The 16,187-nt window shown below is 41.6% G+C and overlaps 1 protein-coding gene across 1 annotated transcript in view; it reads right to left on the bottom strand.

Annotated features, from left to right (window-relative positions):
• Positions 1-1,901: 1,901 nt before the first annotated feature.
• Positions 1,902-16,187, bottom strand: part of LOC119651268 (tubulin alpha-1A chain) — a 64,673-nt gene continuing 50,387 nt past the window's right edge. Inside the window, exons 4-5 of the mRNA XM_038054772.1 lie at positions 8,870-9,171; positions 1,902-3,211 (exon numbers count right to left, since the gene is read on the bottom strand). Coding sequence (XP_037910700.1) covers positions 2,390-3,211; positions 8,870-9,171 — 1,124 coding nt within the window. The 3' untranslated portion in view covers positions 1,902-2,389. The remainder of the gene's footprint in view (positions 3,212-8,869; positions 9,172-16,187) is intronic.

Raw genomic sequence — 16,187 nt, 5'->3', positions numbered from 1 at the left:
CGCGGTACAAATCTCACTGGCGGCAGAGAGATTTCTTATCGTGAGTGGATATCGGATACCAGTGGACTCAGCTGCGAATCAGTACCTCCAGTAATGCTGACCACATTGCCTCCTACAGCACACTGTAGTGTACCGTTGCGGTCTTGAATGAAGTGCTCTAACACACTTCAGGGCCCTGGTCCAATATGGATTGTTGCGCCACCGATTATTATTATTATGCACTAGTCAACAAGATAGATCAAACATACAGGAAGAGTGGAGGAGACGGTCATCTTATCAAAGACTGTACTGGAGATCCACGATGCATACGGTGTAAAAGGACAAAAGCAAGTGGATGACCGGCACGTTGCAAGTGGGGGCAAGTATAAAGCAACCACATTGAGACGCAGCTCACGATTTGCTTGGACAATTCGAAATCGAATGTGAATTTGGCGGTAAGCGACGAACCTTGTCGAAATTATGATAGTGCTACATGTGTGAACGATACATTTGGTAATGCGCCGATGCGGGCATTCGGAAAGCAAGCCATATAAGAAAGGGGGAGCTGGTTTTGTAAGTACAAAAGTCGACGTGCTACTAGTGCAACAATAGCGCAATATGGCAATATATGAAGATGTTAGAAAGTTTCGTGTTGAACGCAAGAAACGACACTCCTAAAATTATTGCCAGCGATATCAACGAGTGAGACTTGAAATGGGGAAGCCATTGGCGGCGGTTCCCTACGTAATGGACGAAACCCCGCTTTCGACCCGACTTCATAGCCGCTCGCGCTCTTTCCCATGGAGTTTCGGTAAGTAATCTCGTAGCGTGGTTCCTAGATCGTAGAAGCTGACTGACGAACGTCAAAACGAACGCGGCCTTCACTCTTCTCCCAGCGACGTCTACTCCTTTAAAAAAGGCTCCAGCCTGCCTAAGGAGACCCAGCGTCCAGTCTATACGAGTGGTCCTCACGCTCGAAGACCTGATAGGGGCCCTCGTATGTTGGCTACATCGGCCTCTGAGTGGCGTCAGTGGGTTCAGACTTTAACCTCCATATAATTGCTGACTTCAATTTGCGACAGCCATTAGACCTAGAATCAACCATTTCCGCCAATAGACAAACAAACAAAAATTTTAATTTTGGTGACAAAAACGTGATGCAAATCAACCTATTTAGCACCAATCTACCCCATTTTAAGCCATTATGTTGTCTTAAATGTGTATAATACGGTTGCCATTTGGCCTCTCAATCAAACCTACGCGTAACCGTCCGCGGTGACTTGAAATACGCTTCAGCTCCCACGATTTCCTGAGACGCCTGTATTCTTTCTCTACTGTTCTGTACCAAGTGGTCTTGGGGCAACCATCATATGTCGCTCTGATAATGGCATTAGTTTCTCGGGAATGCTCCTCCTGCGTAGAGCAGTCCATATACACTCCCAGTCCACATAATCGAAAGCTTTCTCGAAATCGATGAAGAGCAGGTGAAGTGAAGATTTAAACTCCATACACTGTTCCAAAATGATCCGTAAGATATTGATGTGGTCAATGAAGGAGAATCCATATCGGAAACCAACCTGCTCTCTATTGATCAAGCTTTCGAGATGTTCTTTGATCCATTCCAGGACTGTTTAAGCTATTAATTTTGGGATGACAGGGAACACCCAAATACCCCTCCAATCACAACAGGAGTAACCAACAAATTCCGTTACGGCCCATAAAAAGCTATCTACATAGCTGATATATGTTGCAGTTCATCTCCTTTCGGTAATTACCATTCACCGTATTCGTCTCTTTTCGCAACTCTACAGTCTTTGAGACACTGAAAATATGTGGAATTTCTAAAATTATTTTCGATTTTTTGATATTTCACATCCTATATACTAATTTTAGGACATTTTTCTACAAAAAAACGCATTTAATATGTTAAGACTGCATTTTTTATTTAAATTATCACGTTTTAATATCTATGAAAACTTTCCTCTTTTCATTTGAGTTGTTACACATAAACTGTAGGTATAGGTATAAAAAGCATTCATTTAAAAATCGATCACTGACAGAATACGTAATTATAGTTAAAAGTGCGCAACTTAGTAATGAGAAATTCGTCTTTTTCCTAATACAAATACATAATTCTATGGGATGAAAGAAAATGATTGAAACAATCGATTTTTTGGGCGGGTCTATCTAGATGTTAATTACATTTCGTGTGTAAATTTGAATTTCACTTCTAATTTTTCATATCTTCTTCGCAAAGGTGGTAAAAGAAAAAGATTTAACAGCGCAACCTGTCAAATTCGTCATCTCTACATGATGTAATGATGTCAGTTAAAAGGTAAAAAAGATGATAACAGTTATGGGTTACGCTGTAAAAGGTCTTCTCAATGAAGGGATGATTCCGCCGTTGGTTTTAATATTCATCACCCTCGCCAACTTCCTCGGTCGAGTCGACTCCAACTTCCTCGTAATCCTTCTCGAGAGCAGCCAAATCTTCACGGGCTTCGGAGAACTCACCTTCTTCCATACCTTCTCCGACGTACCAATGAACAAAGGCTCGCTTGGCGTACATCAAATCGAACTTATGATCCAAACGGGCCCAGGCTTCAGCAATAGCAGTTGTGTTTGACAACATGCAAACAGCACGTTGAACCTTAGCCAAATCGCCGCCTGGAACAACGGTTGGGGGCTGGTAATTGATACCAACCTTGAAACCAGTTGGACACCAGTCGACGAATTGAATGGAACGTTTAGTCTTGATCGTAGCAATAGCTGCGTTCACGTCCTTCGGTACTACATCGCCTCGGTACAACATACAACAAGCCATATATTTTCCGTGACGTGGATCACATTTCACCATTTGGTTGGCTGGTTCGAAGCAGGCGTTTGTAATTTCGGCAACGGTCAACTGTTCATGATATGCCTTCTCAGCTGAGATAACGGGAGCATAAGTAGCCAATGGGAAATGAATACGAGGATATGGGACCAAGTTCGTTTGGAATTCAGTCAAATCCACATTCAAGGCACCATCGAAGCGAAGTGAAGCCGTAATTGATGAGACAATTTGTCCAATCAGACGATTTAAATTGGTATAAGTTGGTCGTTCAATATCCAAATTACGGCGGCAAATATCGTAGATAGCCTCGTTATCGACCATGAAAGCACAGTCGGAATGCTCGAGGGTGGTGTGGGTGGTCAAGATGGAATTGTATGGTTCGACTACGGCTGTTGATACCTAGAAGAAATAAAGTTGAATGATTAGAACTAGTTAATTGTAGATTTCGAGTTAGCGATAATTGGTTACCAATTACAAAGTAATTTACTAATAATTTCATTCGCATAGTTGTTTGTAGACTGAGCAACAGTTTAAGTAATTGAGGGAATATAATTGGCTCCCACGATTTAATAAGATATAGGACAAAAGCATAGAATACAGAGGCTTATATTGGGAAACAAATAACTAGGAAAATTATAATCTTGGATCAAGAGTTGTTCAAATTAAGTTGATGTAATTTAGCTTTGCAGCTTCAAAAGAAATCTGCAGTTTGGATATTCGAGAAAACTGCAGATATCGCAGCAAGCAGCTGCAGGTGATTGGTCCCAAAAAATAAATCTTCAACCGTAACAGACAGTAAGCCCACTAGTCCGTACGTGAGTTGGGGATTTTTTAGAATCCAGGCAGCAAATGTCATGTTTGTTGTAATAATGTAAATTTCGAACATTCATTGTTAAGGGAATTTTGTCGACTGCTCCCTTTTGCGGAATATAGGATATATCTTTTCGTCCTATTTGATTTTCAAAGAAACGATACTTCACTTTCATTAGCATCACACTTGATATTGATAAATAAAAAGCTTTCAACACCAGCAAAGCGCAAAGACGGTCACAACAATGATATCGGAAGGATGGCGCTTAAGCAGGAAGAATTAATTTTAGTAGAATAAACAAAGTAGCATAGGTTGGGCAAAAGTAAGACAGTAGCTCTCAATTAGATATCCCATTCGTGCGATATTATTATACTCGGGCGAGGTTGAAAAAAAGCTAACATAAATTCGATACCCTACCGGTCCCTTACCAGTTCAGTGAAATAACAGAAATTTTAATTGCAAAGCGGATGTTAGTTTTCTGCCAGCAATATTGTCCCACCGATGCTCCCCAGATGATATATTGGGAGCGTAATGGGCCAACATGGGTTTTTAAAACACAATGTCAACACCCATAATGTTAAAAGTGATTTTTATATCTACTACTCTAATCATTCTAGCAATGAAGTTGGAGATGCAAACAATTAGATGAAGTTCCTAGGAGCCAGCCAAGTGAGCGGCTTGAGATCAATAGACACTACGCGACAGCTGAATTTTACACAACATGATGAGAAAACACAGCTGTGGAAGAAATTTACTGTATCTTCAAGCAGCAATGTCATGATAATAAGGAAGTAAAAAGGAAAATAAGATTTGTCGTATAGTGCATATAAATCACCGTTCCGGACCGACAGACCAGAAGTTAAGGTATGTATGAGAATCGTTGAAATTAAGTGCTATGGTGCTGTGCTGCTGTACTATGCTACGCTTGAGACTCAGATCATGCGCAAGCCATCGACCGGTTTCTAGTATCGCCAGTACTTCCGCTCCAAATACACAGGTTTTCCACTCTGTCCTAGTTCGAAAGTCTATAGCAAAGTTTCTCGTTAAGTTCGGCTTACGTGTGGCATAATCCGTGGGGAATGCCCAGAGTTCCTATTGTACTTCATCTAGGATGTCACTATAGCATGGCCGACGCTTCACTGCCCAACATAAGGACTAGCAGTAGTCTGGCAGTACTGCACGATACAGCGAATTTAATGTTGAGGTCCAGGTGTACATTGAGAGCATCTGCCGGGCTGCCTGCAGAGCTCCAGCAGCTGCTGCGCACACAGTTCTTTGAATTATACTAAGCTTCGTTCTATTGTACTTTTGGCTCAGCGCCTGCCACCACACAGTAGAAGCGGCTGTATATTTCAGAAGACACACTCGGCCGGAGACCCCATTTCTTTGTTGAGATCCTCATGCAGGCATAGATGGCTATACAGGCCTTTTTTCCCGAATACTTTACATTGCAGGGAAGAACCAATATTTGTTCATTTAGCTGCAGAAAGTCGAATTCAGGTACCGTATCGGGTATCGTATTTTGCGGTCTACAGGCACACCTTTCCCAACGCTACTTCTATGATGTCATCCCTGACACCAATATCACCAACCACCAAGTCGTCGGCATATGCCACCACTTTCACCCCGCTCCTGTCCAGTATGCATATAATTTCGTCCAACACTATTAACCAGAGCAACGGAGAAATCGCGCTACCCTGAGGCGTATATCTGCTTTCAACTCTGGTCAAGTGGCTAACTCCCAGATCAAACTGGATTATCTTAGTGGTTAGCATGAATATTATCCAGTACGTAAGAAACCCCTCTAATCATATACTGCTTAAGGCTTTCTTGATGACGTTGGCATTAACGTTGTTGAATGCTCCCTCTAGAATCAGGAAGGTGGCTAGAGTATAATGCTTGTGCTATTGTGACCACGCAACCATGTCCATTATCTCATGGAGAAGGTATCTGTGGATTTAATTTTGAGGTATGCATACTAGGACGGCGTTCTCTCCATAATCATCCTTAGGTGGATGTCCAGGACGTGTTCTAGGTTCTTCAACACGAAAGAGGTGAAAGGGCACCTGCTCGCTTTCGCTATGAAACTAACGCGTGCCCGTCTCCAAGAATGTGATACGTAGTCTCGCATGATTGGGGCTGCATACCTTCCAAGCAAGACTCTGACTCGCAGTCCTCCTAACTGACGAGAAAGTGCATCTGAACCTGCAGCTCCAGAGTTTCATCAGTAGATCCTGCTGAGGAGCCTTCTGACTTTTTTTAAAAAGCATGGGCTTGAACGGAATCTTACTGAGTTTCGCAGATTCATTGATGTTATCCATGTTGTGACAATAGTCGAATAAGGACCACCTCTTGGTACCTAGATAATGACGACGCATGTCCTTCGATTCATATTGAACCACCCCTCTGTGAGAAAATCAAAATAGTTTTAATATCACACATTTAGGCTAGCACCATGCAAGATATTATATTTCGCCGTCGTAAAAGGATATATGAGGCATTACGTTTTACCCAAATTTAACATAGTAAGGCGAAGTTCCTGTGTGTGTGATTAGAAAGGATATAACTGCGTATAGCGGCCAGCAGGGAACAGTTTACTTTCCTCGAGATATTTGCCTGCTGAGAGTATGTAGGCGTCCCAATCTGATCAATGTCATACTTGACCAAAAGATCTTACGAATCGTACAATAACAGTTTTTAATAAAGAGCCAAGAACTTTTACAATACCAATATTTCATCCTGCACGATCTGGATCGATTAGATCAATATGCATTCGATCGGCGATAAGAGCTCTCCTCCTTAGAAGCTTTGTTAACAGGTTGAGAAACTTTGGCGTATTGTATTGATCGCAATTAAATATCTAGCCCTCGACCGACCGACCGGTGTACATGAGATTGGCCCGTAGACCCGTTTTCACAACCAATCATACGTACGCTTAACCGATGAACTTGGGTTCATGCTATCACTTCAGCCGTCAGCTCCTTCGGAATACAAAGTTTCCAAGTTTATTTTTCAGACAAGTTGTCTCCTGTGCGAAAATTGGGTGTCGGCGACCCCATACTACTAGTTTGCAATAAATAATCAGCAAACCATCAAGGTAGATAAATGTTGGTGCTGCTAGGTGCGCCGGGATAACCTTCTTCATAAGTGCATCACACAACGAATACAGCATGATCACGAACTGATGGAGTGATCGCGCTGACATCATAAAGGCGGTATTAGACGCTTCATCCACATGAATTAGCAAGAATGCACACTACTTTCAAATTAGACCATGTATGAACTATTTGATCTAACGACTACAAGACTCTGCTTTTCAGGACGGTGTGCAGTGCATCCGATGAGAATGCCCGTCTTCTTCGAACAATCTGCAGTGGCAGGGACGGTAAAGCATCATAACGTCATAATGATTTTGAAGCTGGGACTGGGACTCAGAGTTCCAAGACGAATATAAAACTGCAAGCCTCTATGTTAATCTAGAAAGGAAAAAAAGAAAATCCTACCCCTACTTGCTTCATAGAGAAAACTTAAAGGACGAACTCAAACGTACATGAAGAGTAGCCCGGGAACAATTTTGAAACTTAACGATTTTAGAGCCCTACGTTGTCGTGAAATCACCCGTGAAGTTGAAGACGTAGATAGTTGGAAGGATTTTCTAGGCTATTTTTGGAGTAATAGTAAATGGTGTGAATATGTTCCGTGAGCCGTCGAACCAGTCGACATATTGGGGCACGGAAGGAGGAGATAGTATTTTATCCCTTCGTTTGCATCTATTCATAACGATTAAACAATTTTTTTTAGAATTTCTTTTATTAGGAATGGCTTGGCGCCTGGAAGCATTACGATTGTATCTGGTATAACCAGGAGTTCATATCAAAACAATAAATAACGCTACGTGATGTCACGTACTCAGTCGAGGCAAAATTTGAGAGGATGAGAGAATGTTTGAATTGAAACTCGTGACTTGCTTCTTCAAATTTGGATTTGCAAAATATATGAGACAGAAAAGGAGCTATGCACGGAAACTCACCTAACCGACACAGTTGCTCAATAGGTCTTGCCAGCGGTAGATGGTATTGGAAGCTTGAAAACGTGAACCAAGAACAAGCCACAATGGCCCATAAGAGTAAGTGGTGGCTCTTTATTTACTGCTATAATACATTTACACAATCTGAATAAAAATCAACCATGGCATGCAATTCTCATCATATACCACTTAAAACTTCATCAGAAAACCCTGCTCCACCCAAATATACCGGGGTTATTATGAGACAATTAGTTTTCTATATCAATTACATCAACTTTCATGCACCCGCCCGTAGACATTTTTACTGCAATATCGCACTATACCATAATCATAGTCAAATAGCAAAAACAGCGTCATAGTACTCGTATAACCTACCCCATCTGCTTAAGAAATAATGAGTGTACCTACTGGACAATGGGCTCTTTGTCTATAATCAACCCACCCTATTGTCTGCTCAATGTAGACACACCAAAGATAATCTCGCAATAGCTTCATGCACAGCCAAGTATCACAAGCAAGAGAAATAACAATTAGCCGATGAAATAATACCCGATCGATAATTTTATGTGGTGAATGAACTTACGAGTGTCGAACAAACGACCGGCAAACACCCACCGTACTTCGAAACTAGCCACCGACCTAATTATCTTAGGTTCAGAATCTCAAACGCGAAATGTTAATTATTCTTGACTGTTTCGCTTTTCTCCCACTAGTCGTTAATTTTATGTTGACTTTATGGGCTGATTGTTAGCTCACTAGTAACCCGCTGGGCATATATCGCGTGTTCAGCGAAAAAAGGATATAATAGCTGCCCTACTTGCATTGCAGGGACTAGTTAGTCTTTTGAATGGCAAGTTTCATTTATGCACATACATATGCATTTTGATTTGAACAAGGAGTGTGGAAAGTTCTGTCAGATACCCTCTCTCCCAATTCATTTTAATCAAGGCGTGTATGAGAGAAGTGTCCTTTTCGATTCATAAACATTAAAAATAGAAGTGTTACACACATTTGCTGTATAGTGTACACTTTTCACAGCAATTTCAGTTCAATCGGAGCTGGGATCTATAATTCTATAATTCCCGACATTTCTATATTCTCTCATTCCTGATTTCCTTGAATCGTTAGTTTCCCTAATTTGATTCCAAATTGGGTGCGTATCCATGAAACTCATTGCGTATCAAAACAAAAATCAATTAATAATCTAATCAGTTCTTACCTGTGGAGCTGGATAGATGGAGAATTCCAATTTCGATTTCTTGCCATAATCGACTGAAAGACGTTCCATCAAAAGAGAAGTGAAACCACTGCCAGTACCTCCTCCGAATGAGTGGAATACCAAGAAGCCTTGGAGACCGGTACATTGATCAGCCAATTTACGGATACGATCCAACACTAAATCAACAATTTCCTTTCCAATGGTGTAATGTCCACGAGCATAATTGTTGGCAGCATCCTCCTTTCCAGTGATGAGTTGTTCTGGATGGAAAAGCTGACGGTAGGTTCCAGTTCGGACTTCGTCTGCAAAAAGGAAGGGAAAAGTAATTAGAAATGTTTTAATATGAATTAGAGAATAATGTAGAGATGTTTATGAGATTGGGCCGGAAACATATCATTAAAAACATCGTCTCCAGTACATTACACGTTCAGCTGTTAGTCTGTCTTTTCGAGAAAATGCCGATTGTCGTTCATTCTTGTACAGCCGTAATTCTGTTAGCAGACTTCATACATATGTTTCCAGTAATTATGACACCGTGCTTCTCTCTGATCAGAGACAAGCGAAAATAGACATATATGTAGTATATAGATAATGACTTCATAATATCAGTCGTCTTCCTCCAAACTACTTTATAAATTGGCTTCAGGCCAACAATCGAATAGCCATCAAAGTACCATTTCGTACAACGTGTGGAACAGTAATTTATCGCGATGACTCACTCTTTTCAAATAATTTACTCAAATGTAATTTAGTGCTGCAAGAATGACTCGCATGAAAATTTCATTTCAAGGATGAGCAAAAAGACTTGGGAAAGCAAAATTAAAAGCGTCATGAAAGTAGGGAAATAAAGTCTAAATACGTCAGAACCTTTCCTCGTAGAAGATTGAATAGTTTATCTCCCAGCGTCCAAATTTGAAATAGCGTGAAATTCAGTAACCGTAACGGTGTATCAATGGAATTAAATTTCTTTGATTTTTTTCCACTTAAATAATATTTTGCTTTTAATTTCTAGATAGGAGAATTTTTGCAGATATTACAAAGATAACCTATTATTCATCGACTTTGATATCTAAGCTATAAATTCTGAGCAATTTTCTCAATAAAACGTTTTGTGTTTCAAATTTGTAAATTGACTGAGGTTTATGACTTTTAATTGCACATTATGAGTCAGGAAAGTATACAAAAATAAAATATTGGCAGATAAGCACCAAAAGAAAACAGCAAACACTTAAGTCTTCGATGAGAACTCAAAGAAATATTGGCGTAAATGCACCCGTTAGCTCCCAATCCTAAGCTTCTTAGAAATAGGCTTTAAATTTTAGGAAAATTTTTCGAATAGCGAATATTATTCCACATATGCTGATGTAAATTAAACCGGTTGATGACCATGCTAAGTGGCTTTATGGAATCTATAATAGTTTAGATTAGATTTAGTCAGAAATAATTCGGAGGATTTAGATTCAGATAATTTGTAATCTCTTGAGGTAGAAATTATTCATTCATGTTCCACTGGAAAAATGGATTAAATGCACTCAGACCGATTTCAAGAAAAATAATAACGAATGAAACTGTAAATTTAAAAAAATAAAACGTAAAATTAAGAAAAATGAGAAGTTTTGATGAAGGAAATATATTTTTGATATTTCCCATAAGTTTAAATAAATATAATATTTTCTTTATAAATCAGTAAAGCTTAAAACAATAGTTCAAGCTGAAAGTGGTTTGTGACTTATGCCGTTGGCCCGTTCGGCGTCATTGGACTTGTGTCCTTTTTTTATCATCATCATTAACAGCCCAACAACCGGTATCCGGTCTAGGCCTGCATTAATAAGGAACTCCAGACATCCCGGTTTTGTGCCGAGGTCCACCAATTCGATATCCTTAAAAGCTGTCTGGCGTCCTGACCTACGCCGTCCCTCCATCTCAGGTAGGGTCTGTCTCATCTTCTTTTTCTACCATAGATATTGCCCTTATAGACTTTCCGGGCTGGATCATCATCATCCATACAGATTCAGTGACCCGTCCACCGTAAACTATTGAGCCGGATTTTATCCACAACCTGACGGTCACGGTATCGCTCATAGAATTCTTCGTTATGTAGGCTACGGAATCGTCCATCCTCATGTAGGGGGCCAAAAACTCTTCGAAGGATTCTTCTCTCGAATATGGAAAAGAGTTCGCAATGCTTCTTGCTAAAGACCCAAGTCTCCGAGGAATACATGAGGACTTTCAAGATCATTGTTTTGTACAGTAAGAGGTTTCATCCTATGGCGAGACGTTTCGAGCAGAACAGTTTTGTAAGCTGAAATAGGCTCTATTGGCTGCCAACAACTGTGTGGATTTCATCGTCATAGTTGTAATCGGTTGTGATTTTCGACCCTAGATAGGAGAAATTATCAACGGTCTCAAAGTTATAGTCTCCTATCTTCATTCTTCTCGTTTGACCAGTGCGGTTTGATGTTCTTAGTTGGTTGGTCCTTGGTGCTGACGTTGCCACCATATATTTTGTTTTGCCTTCATTGATGTGCAGCCCAAGATCTCACGCCGCCTACTCGATCTGGATGAAGACAGTTTGTACGTCTCGGGTGGTTCTTCCCATGATGTCAGCATAGGCCAGTAGTTGGGTAGACTTGAAGAGGATCGTACCTCTTGCATTTATCTCAGCATCACGGATCACTTTCTCGAGGGCCAGGTTAAAGAGGACGCATGATAGCGCATCCCCTTGTCGTAGACCGTTGTTGATGTCGAATGGTCTTGAGAATGATCCTGCTGCTTTTATCTGGCCTCGCACATTGGTCAGGGTCACCCTAGTCAATCTTATCAATTTCGTCGGGATACCGAATTCTCTCATGGCCGTGGACAGTTTTACCCTGGCTATGCTATCGTCGGCGGCTTTAAAGTCGATGAATAGATGGGGCAACTGGTATCCATATTCCAACAGTTTTTCCATCGCTTGCCGAAGAGAAAAAATCTGATCTGTTGCTGATTTGCCTGGAGTGGAGCCTCTTTGGTATGGACCAATGATGTTTTGGGCGTATGGGACTATCCGGCCTAACAAGATAGCAGAGAATATCTTATAGATGGTACTCAGCAACGTGATACCCCTATAATTGCTGCACTGTGTGATATCTTGGTGTAACTGGTCGCCTCCATATTTAACCAATTCGGCTGTAATTCCATCGGCTCCTTGCGACTTATGATTTTTTAGCCGATGAATTGCACGGACTGTTTCTCCTATACTTGGTGATGGCAGTATTTGTCCGTCGTCTTCAGTTGGCCGGACCTCCAACTCGCCGATGTTCTGGTTGTTCAGTAGCTCAACAAAGTACTCAACCCATCGTTCCAATATGCCCATTCTGTCGGAAATCAGATTTCCGTCTTTGTTTCGGCAGGATGAACATCGAGATGTATAAGGCCTCATCCTGCTGACTTGTTGGTAAAACTTCCGCGCCTGGTGTGGTTGCTCCCTGTACTTTTCTAGTTCACAGACTTGTTGGTACTCCCAGGCTTCTTTTTTCCTTCTGTGAAGTCGCTTTTCCGCTGGATAGAGTTCGTGATAAGTCTGTGCGCGTGCCTGCGTTCTTTGAGAATGCAACATTACTCGGTATGCGGCATTCTTCCGTTCCGTTGCTAGCTTACATTCATCGTCAAACCAGCCGTTCCGACTCCTTTCGCGGCTGGGGCCAAGTATGTTTGTGGCCCTATCAATGATAACGTTCTTCAGGTGGCTCTGAAGATCATTTGTTGATGCTTCATCTCCAGGTCCTCTGTTGACTGCGGTTATTGCGGCATCCATTTCCCTTTTATAGGTGTCGCAAAGGGCTGTTTTGTGGATCGCTTCAGTGTTAACTGTCACCTGATTGTCAGAGGGGATTTTGGGTGGTGTTGTTATTCGAACTCAGAGCACCATGCAAACGAGATAGTGATCCGAGTCTATATTGGCCCCCCTATATGTTCTGAAATTCATCAAGGCTGAGAGGTGGCGGCGTTCGATCAACACGTGGTCAATTTGGTTGAAAGTGGTCCCGTCTGGAGAGGCCCATGTATGTTTGTGGACCGCTTTCCGCGCAAATCAGGTACTTCCAACAACCATTTCGTATGACACTGCTAGATGAATAATCCGTAGTCCGTTATCATTTGTATTTTGGTGTAAGCTATGGAAGCCAGCGTATCGCCTGAATACGGGCTCCGTCCCTACTTGGCTGTTAAAATCCCCAAGTATGCTTTTGATATCATAGCTAGGACAGGCTTCGAGGGTTCGTTCTACTGCCTCGTAGAAGGTATCCTTTTCCACTTTGCAGTCTCCTCGGTAGGGGCGTGAACGTTAATCAGCCTTATATTTCTAAACTTGCCTTGCAAGCGCAGAGTGCATAGCCATTCGCTTATGTTTTCAAAGCCGATAACAGCAGGTTTGATTTTTTGGCTGACTAAGAAACCTATTCCGAGCACATGGTTTACTGGATGGCCACTATAATATATGGTGTGTCCTTTTTTGGTGGTAATAAACCGATCAGTAAGTTATTAATTTGTTCGGAAAATGTCAAAATTGCTTTGCATTACCACTTCTTGCTTTCATCATTCTTTTCTCTTCGAAACATATTTCTTAATCAAAAGATAATTATAATACCCTGCCTGCGTGTATATATTAATTTGTAGAAATCCACGCAGTCGTTCTTGTGGCGAATCTTAAGCATATTCATGGGACAAGCTTGCAGAGTATATTTTGGAGCAATGACAAAGTCATTCTATTTTGAAATTCAAAATTTTTTCTCTTAGCCGGTGTCGAACTGATGCATAAGGCAATCACAAAGCGGGTTCTGATTATCTGGGGCCGGATTTGGCAGAATGAGGAGCATCTTAATAGTAAAGTGCTATGCGCCAACGGAGACTTGCGATACAGAGAAGGAACAATTGAATGTTGCCGAGGAGATGCTTCCTTAAGGTGATCTGAATGACATTGGTTAAAGTAGCAAAGACCAGCAGCTGTCGTCTTCTTCGAACTCTGTCTATGCAACTGCGAGCTGTTTAGTGGTATTGGATAGGAGTCTAGTAATGTTAATGTGATGCTGAATATCATGTATAATGGGTGTTGGGCATGCAGGTTGGAATTCTTTTTGATGACTTAAGGAAATTGTGGAGTCAACAAGGGACATATTGCGTAGATCCACCAGCAATCTATAGTGGCATATACGTGCGGATGGACGAGGAATTTACCACGAGTTTTAACGCGGTGCCAAATTATGATTTCGCGACTGTATCGACAAAGTAGTGACGCCGGCTCAAGGGGTCGTAAATGGTCAGGTGACGTGGTGCTATATTTCGGGAAGCCATCGCCAGAGCTCAAGTAAGCTCCAATTTTTTATCGGGAACGGTACGAAACGGGACTGGTACATTTTAGACATTTTCGGTGAATTTATGATGGTATCAGCATGCCCAATACTTGCCGAGAATCCCGATGACTACTACCCGATCGCCTTTTTCGAGAGGCGGATATGAATCGTGATCTCGCAAATTGGGAACCAAGCCATCGAAATGTGAAGCGCCTTGCGAATGGAGAAATAGACGCTAACGGGGAAACGAGGAAGGTCACCCAAGGAGCAAATCAAAGTAACAGTTCTTAGTAGACACGAGAGTAGATGTGTTGCTTATTCCGCGCCCCCGTGTAAGGACGAAAGTGCCACAATCGTATGTAAAACTTTACGCAGCGAACATTGTGGGTGTAGGCCCCTAATTCTCAACATAACGCGAAATGTCTATTGGGCATTCATCACCGCCGTCGTGGAACAACGTACTCTAGGAGCAGATTTTTTTACAGCATCAAGCACAAGGTAGAAAATGGAATATGGCATTATATTACCACCATTGGACCGCCAGTGGCACAACGGGCACGTAGGCTTAATCCGGAAAAACTTCACGCAAACAAAACAGAATTTGAGTGTATATTAGTGTAAGGTATTTGTCACCCTTCAAGTAGTCAAATGACTAGTCCACTGCATTTCCAAAAAATACGGAGCCTGGGGTCATTGCGGCAACTATCGCCGGTTGAATGAAGTGATTGCTCGGGACAAATATCCAGCGGCGCATCTGCAGAACTTCACGACCACCCTGTAGACGTTAGATTTAGCCCGAATCTATTCAAATATCGGCCTATTTGAGTTTAAGATGATGATTTTCGGATTGGAGAATGTAGCTTATATGTTTCAGCGATATATCAACAATTCCCTTAGAGGACTACAGCGCTGTTTTACGTACATCACGCCGGAAGAACATGAAAGGCACGTGCGTGGTGTTCGAAAGCCTTAAAGACTTTGGATTGCAGATAATTGTGAGCAAATGCGTCTTCGGGGCAGCAGTTGTCACATTCTTGGAATACCAAGCTAACACAGAGATCGCCAGAACAAAAGCAACACAGAACTTCAGAAAATCAACGCTGATCGACCAAAGTAGGAGATTCTGGACCATTATACAGGCGTCATCTGTCAAACCCGCTAGTGAAGTTGTCGGCAGCCTAACGCGAGGATCCGGAGGTTTGCAAGCCAAGTAGATGCCATTACGCAAGTTCCAGATGAAGGATGGGGTTTTTGTACACTGTGACACGCAGACGGGCAAGATACGACCTTGTGTTCCCGACCGCATGAGTAAACAGGCGATCGACATGAAACAATTGTCGAGCTACGCTGCCTGGCCAGCTATGTAGGATATCAGTAGTTGGCAGGAGCGCGAAGTTACAAACTTCGCGGGCACAGCTCCAGAACTGAAAGAATTACGAGAGTTTATCTCCACAAATGATCTCTCGATACATTAACTGTCATCTGGAAATTCATTTCTTCCCACACCCCTCACTTCGGAAGCCTCCGGGAATCAAACTGTGAAAGTATAAATACAGTTACAAAGGGTCTCCTCTGTCCAACTTTATGCACTACTTGCACAAAAAGAATTAGATTCAAATTGACGATTCAGATGTTTAACTCCTTTCCATTATCCAATTGAATTTTTTTCTCTAATTGAAGGAACAATACACAGAATGATTGAAATCCCGACAGGGATCAACGTAATAATATAAAGACATAATTACGTATTGTCCTCACAAGGACGAAAATCACTCTCGCTTCAAACTAGGAAGAAAGACAAAGTCAAATTAACTAAGTTGTCGTTGTGTTGAATGTTAACCTAGATCTTAAAATGAGCTCAAATATTACGGAGTGTCCATCAAAGAAGTAGGGAAAGGCGAGGTAATTTAAGTTAATAACGCATCAAGTGGCATTTCCAGATGTTTCATGTCAGCTTATTCACCGAGCACTAACATATCAAAGTATAC

Source organism: Hermetia illucens, chromosome 1 (assembly GCF_905115235.1).
Source record: "Hermetia illucens chromosome 1, iHerIll2.2.curated.20191125, whole genome shotgun sequence".
Taxonomy (NCBI): domain Eukaryota; kingdom Metazoa; phylum Arthropoda; class Insecta; order Diptera; family Stratiomyidae; genus Hermetia; species Hermetia illucens.
The sequence above is the reverse complement of the archived record's forward strand: the minus strand, read 5'-3'. Positions and strand labels throughout refer to the sequence as shown.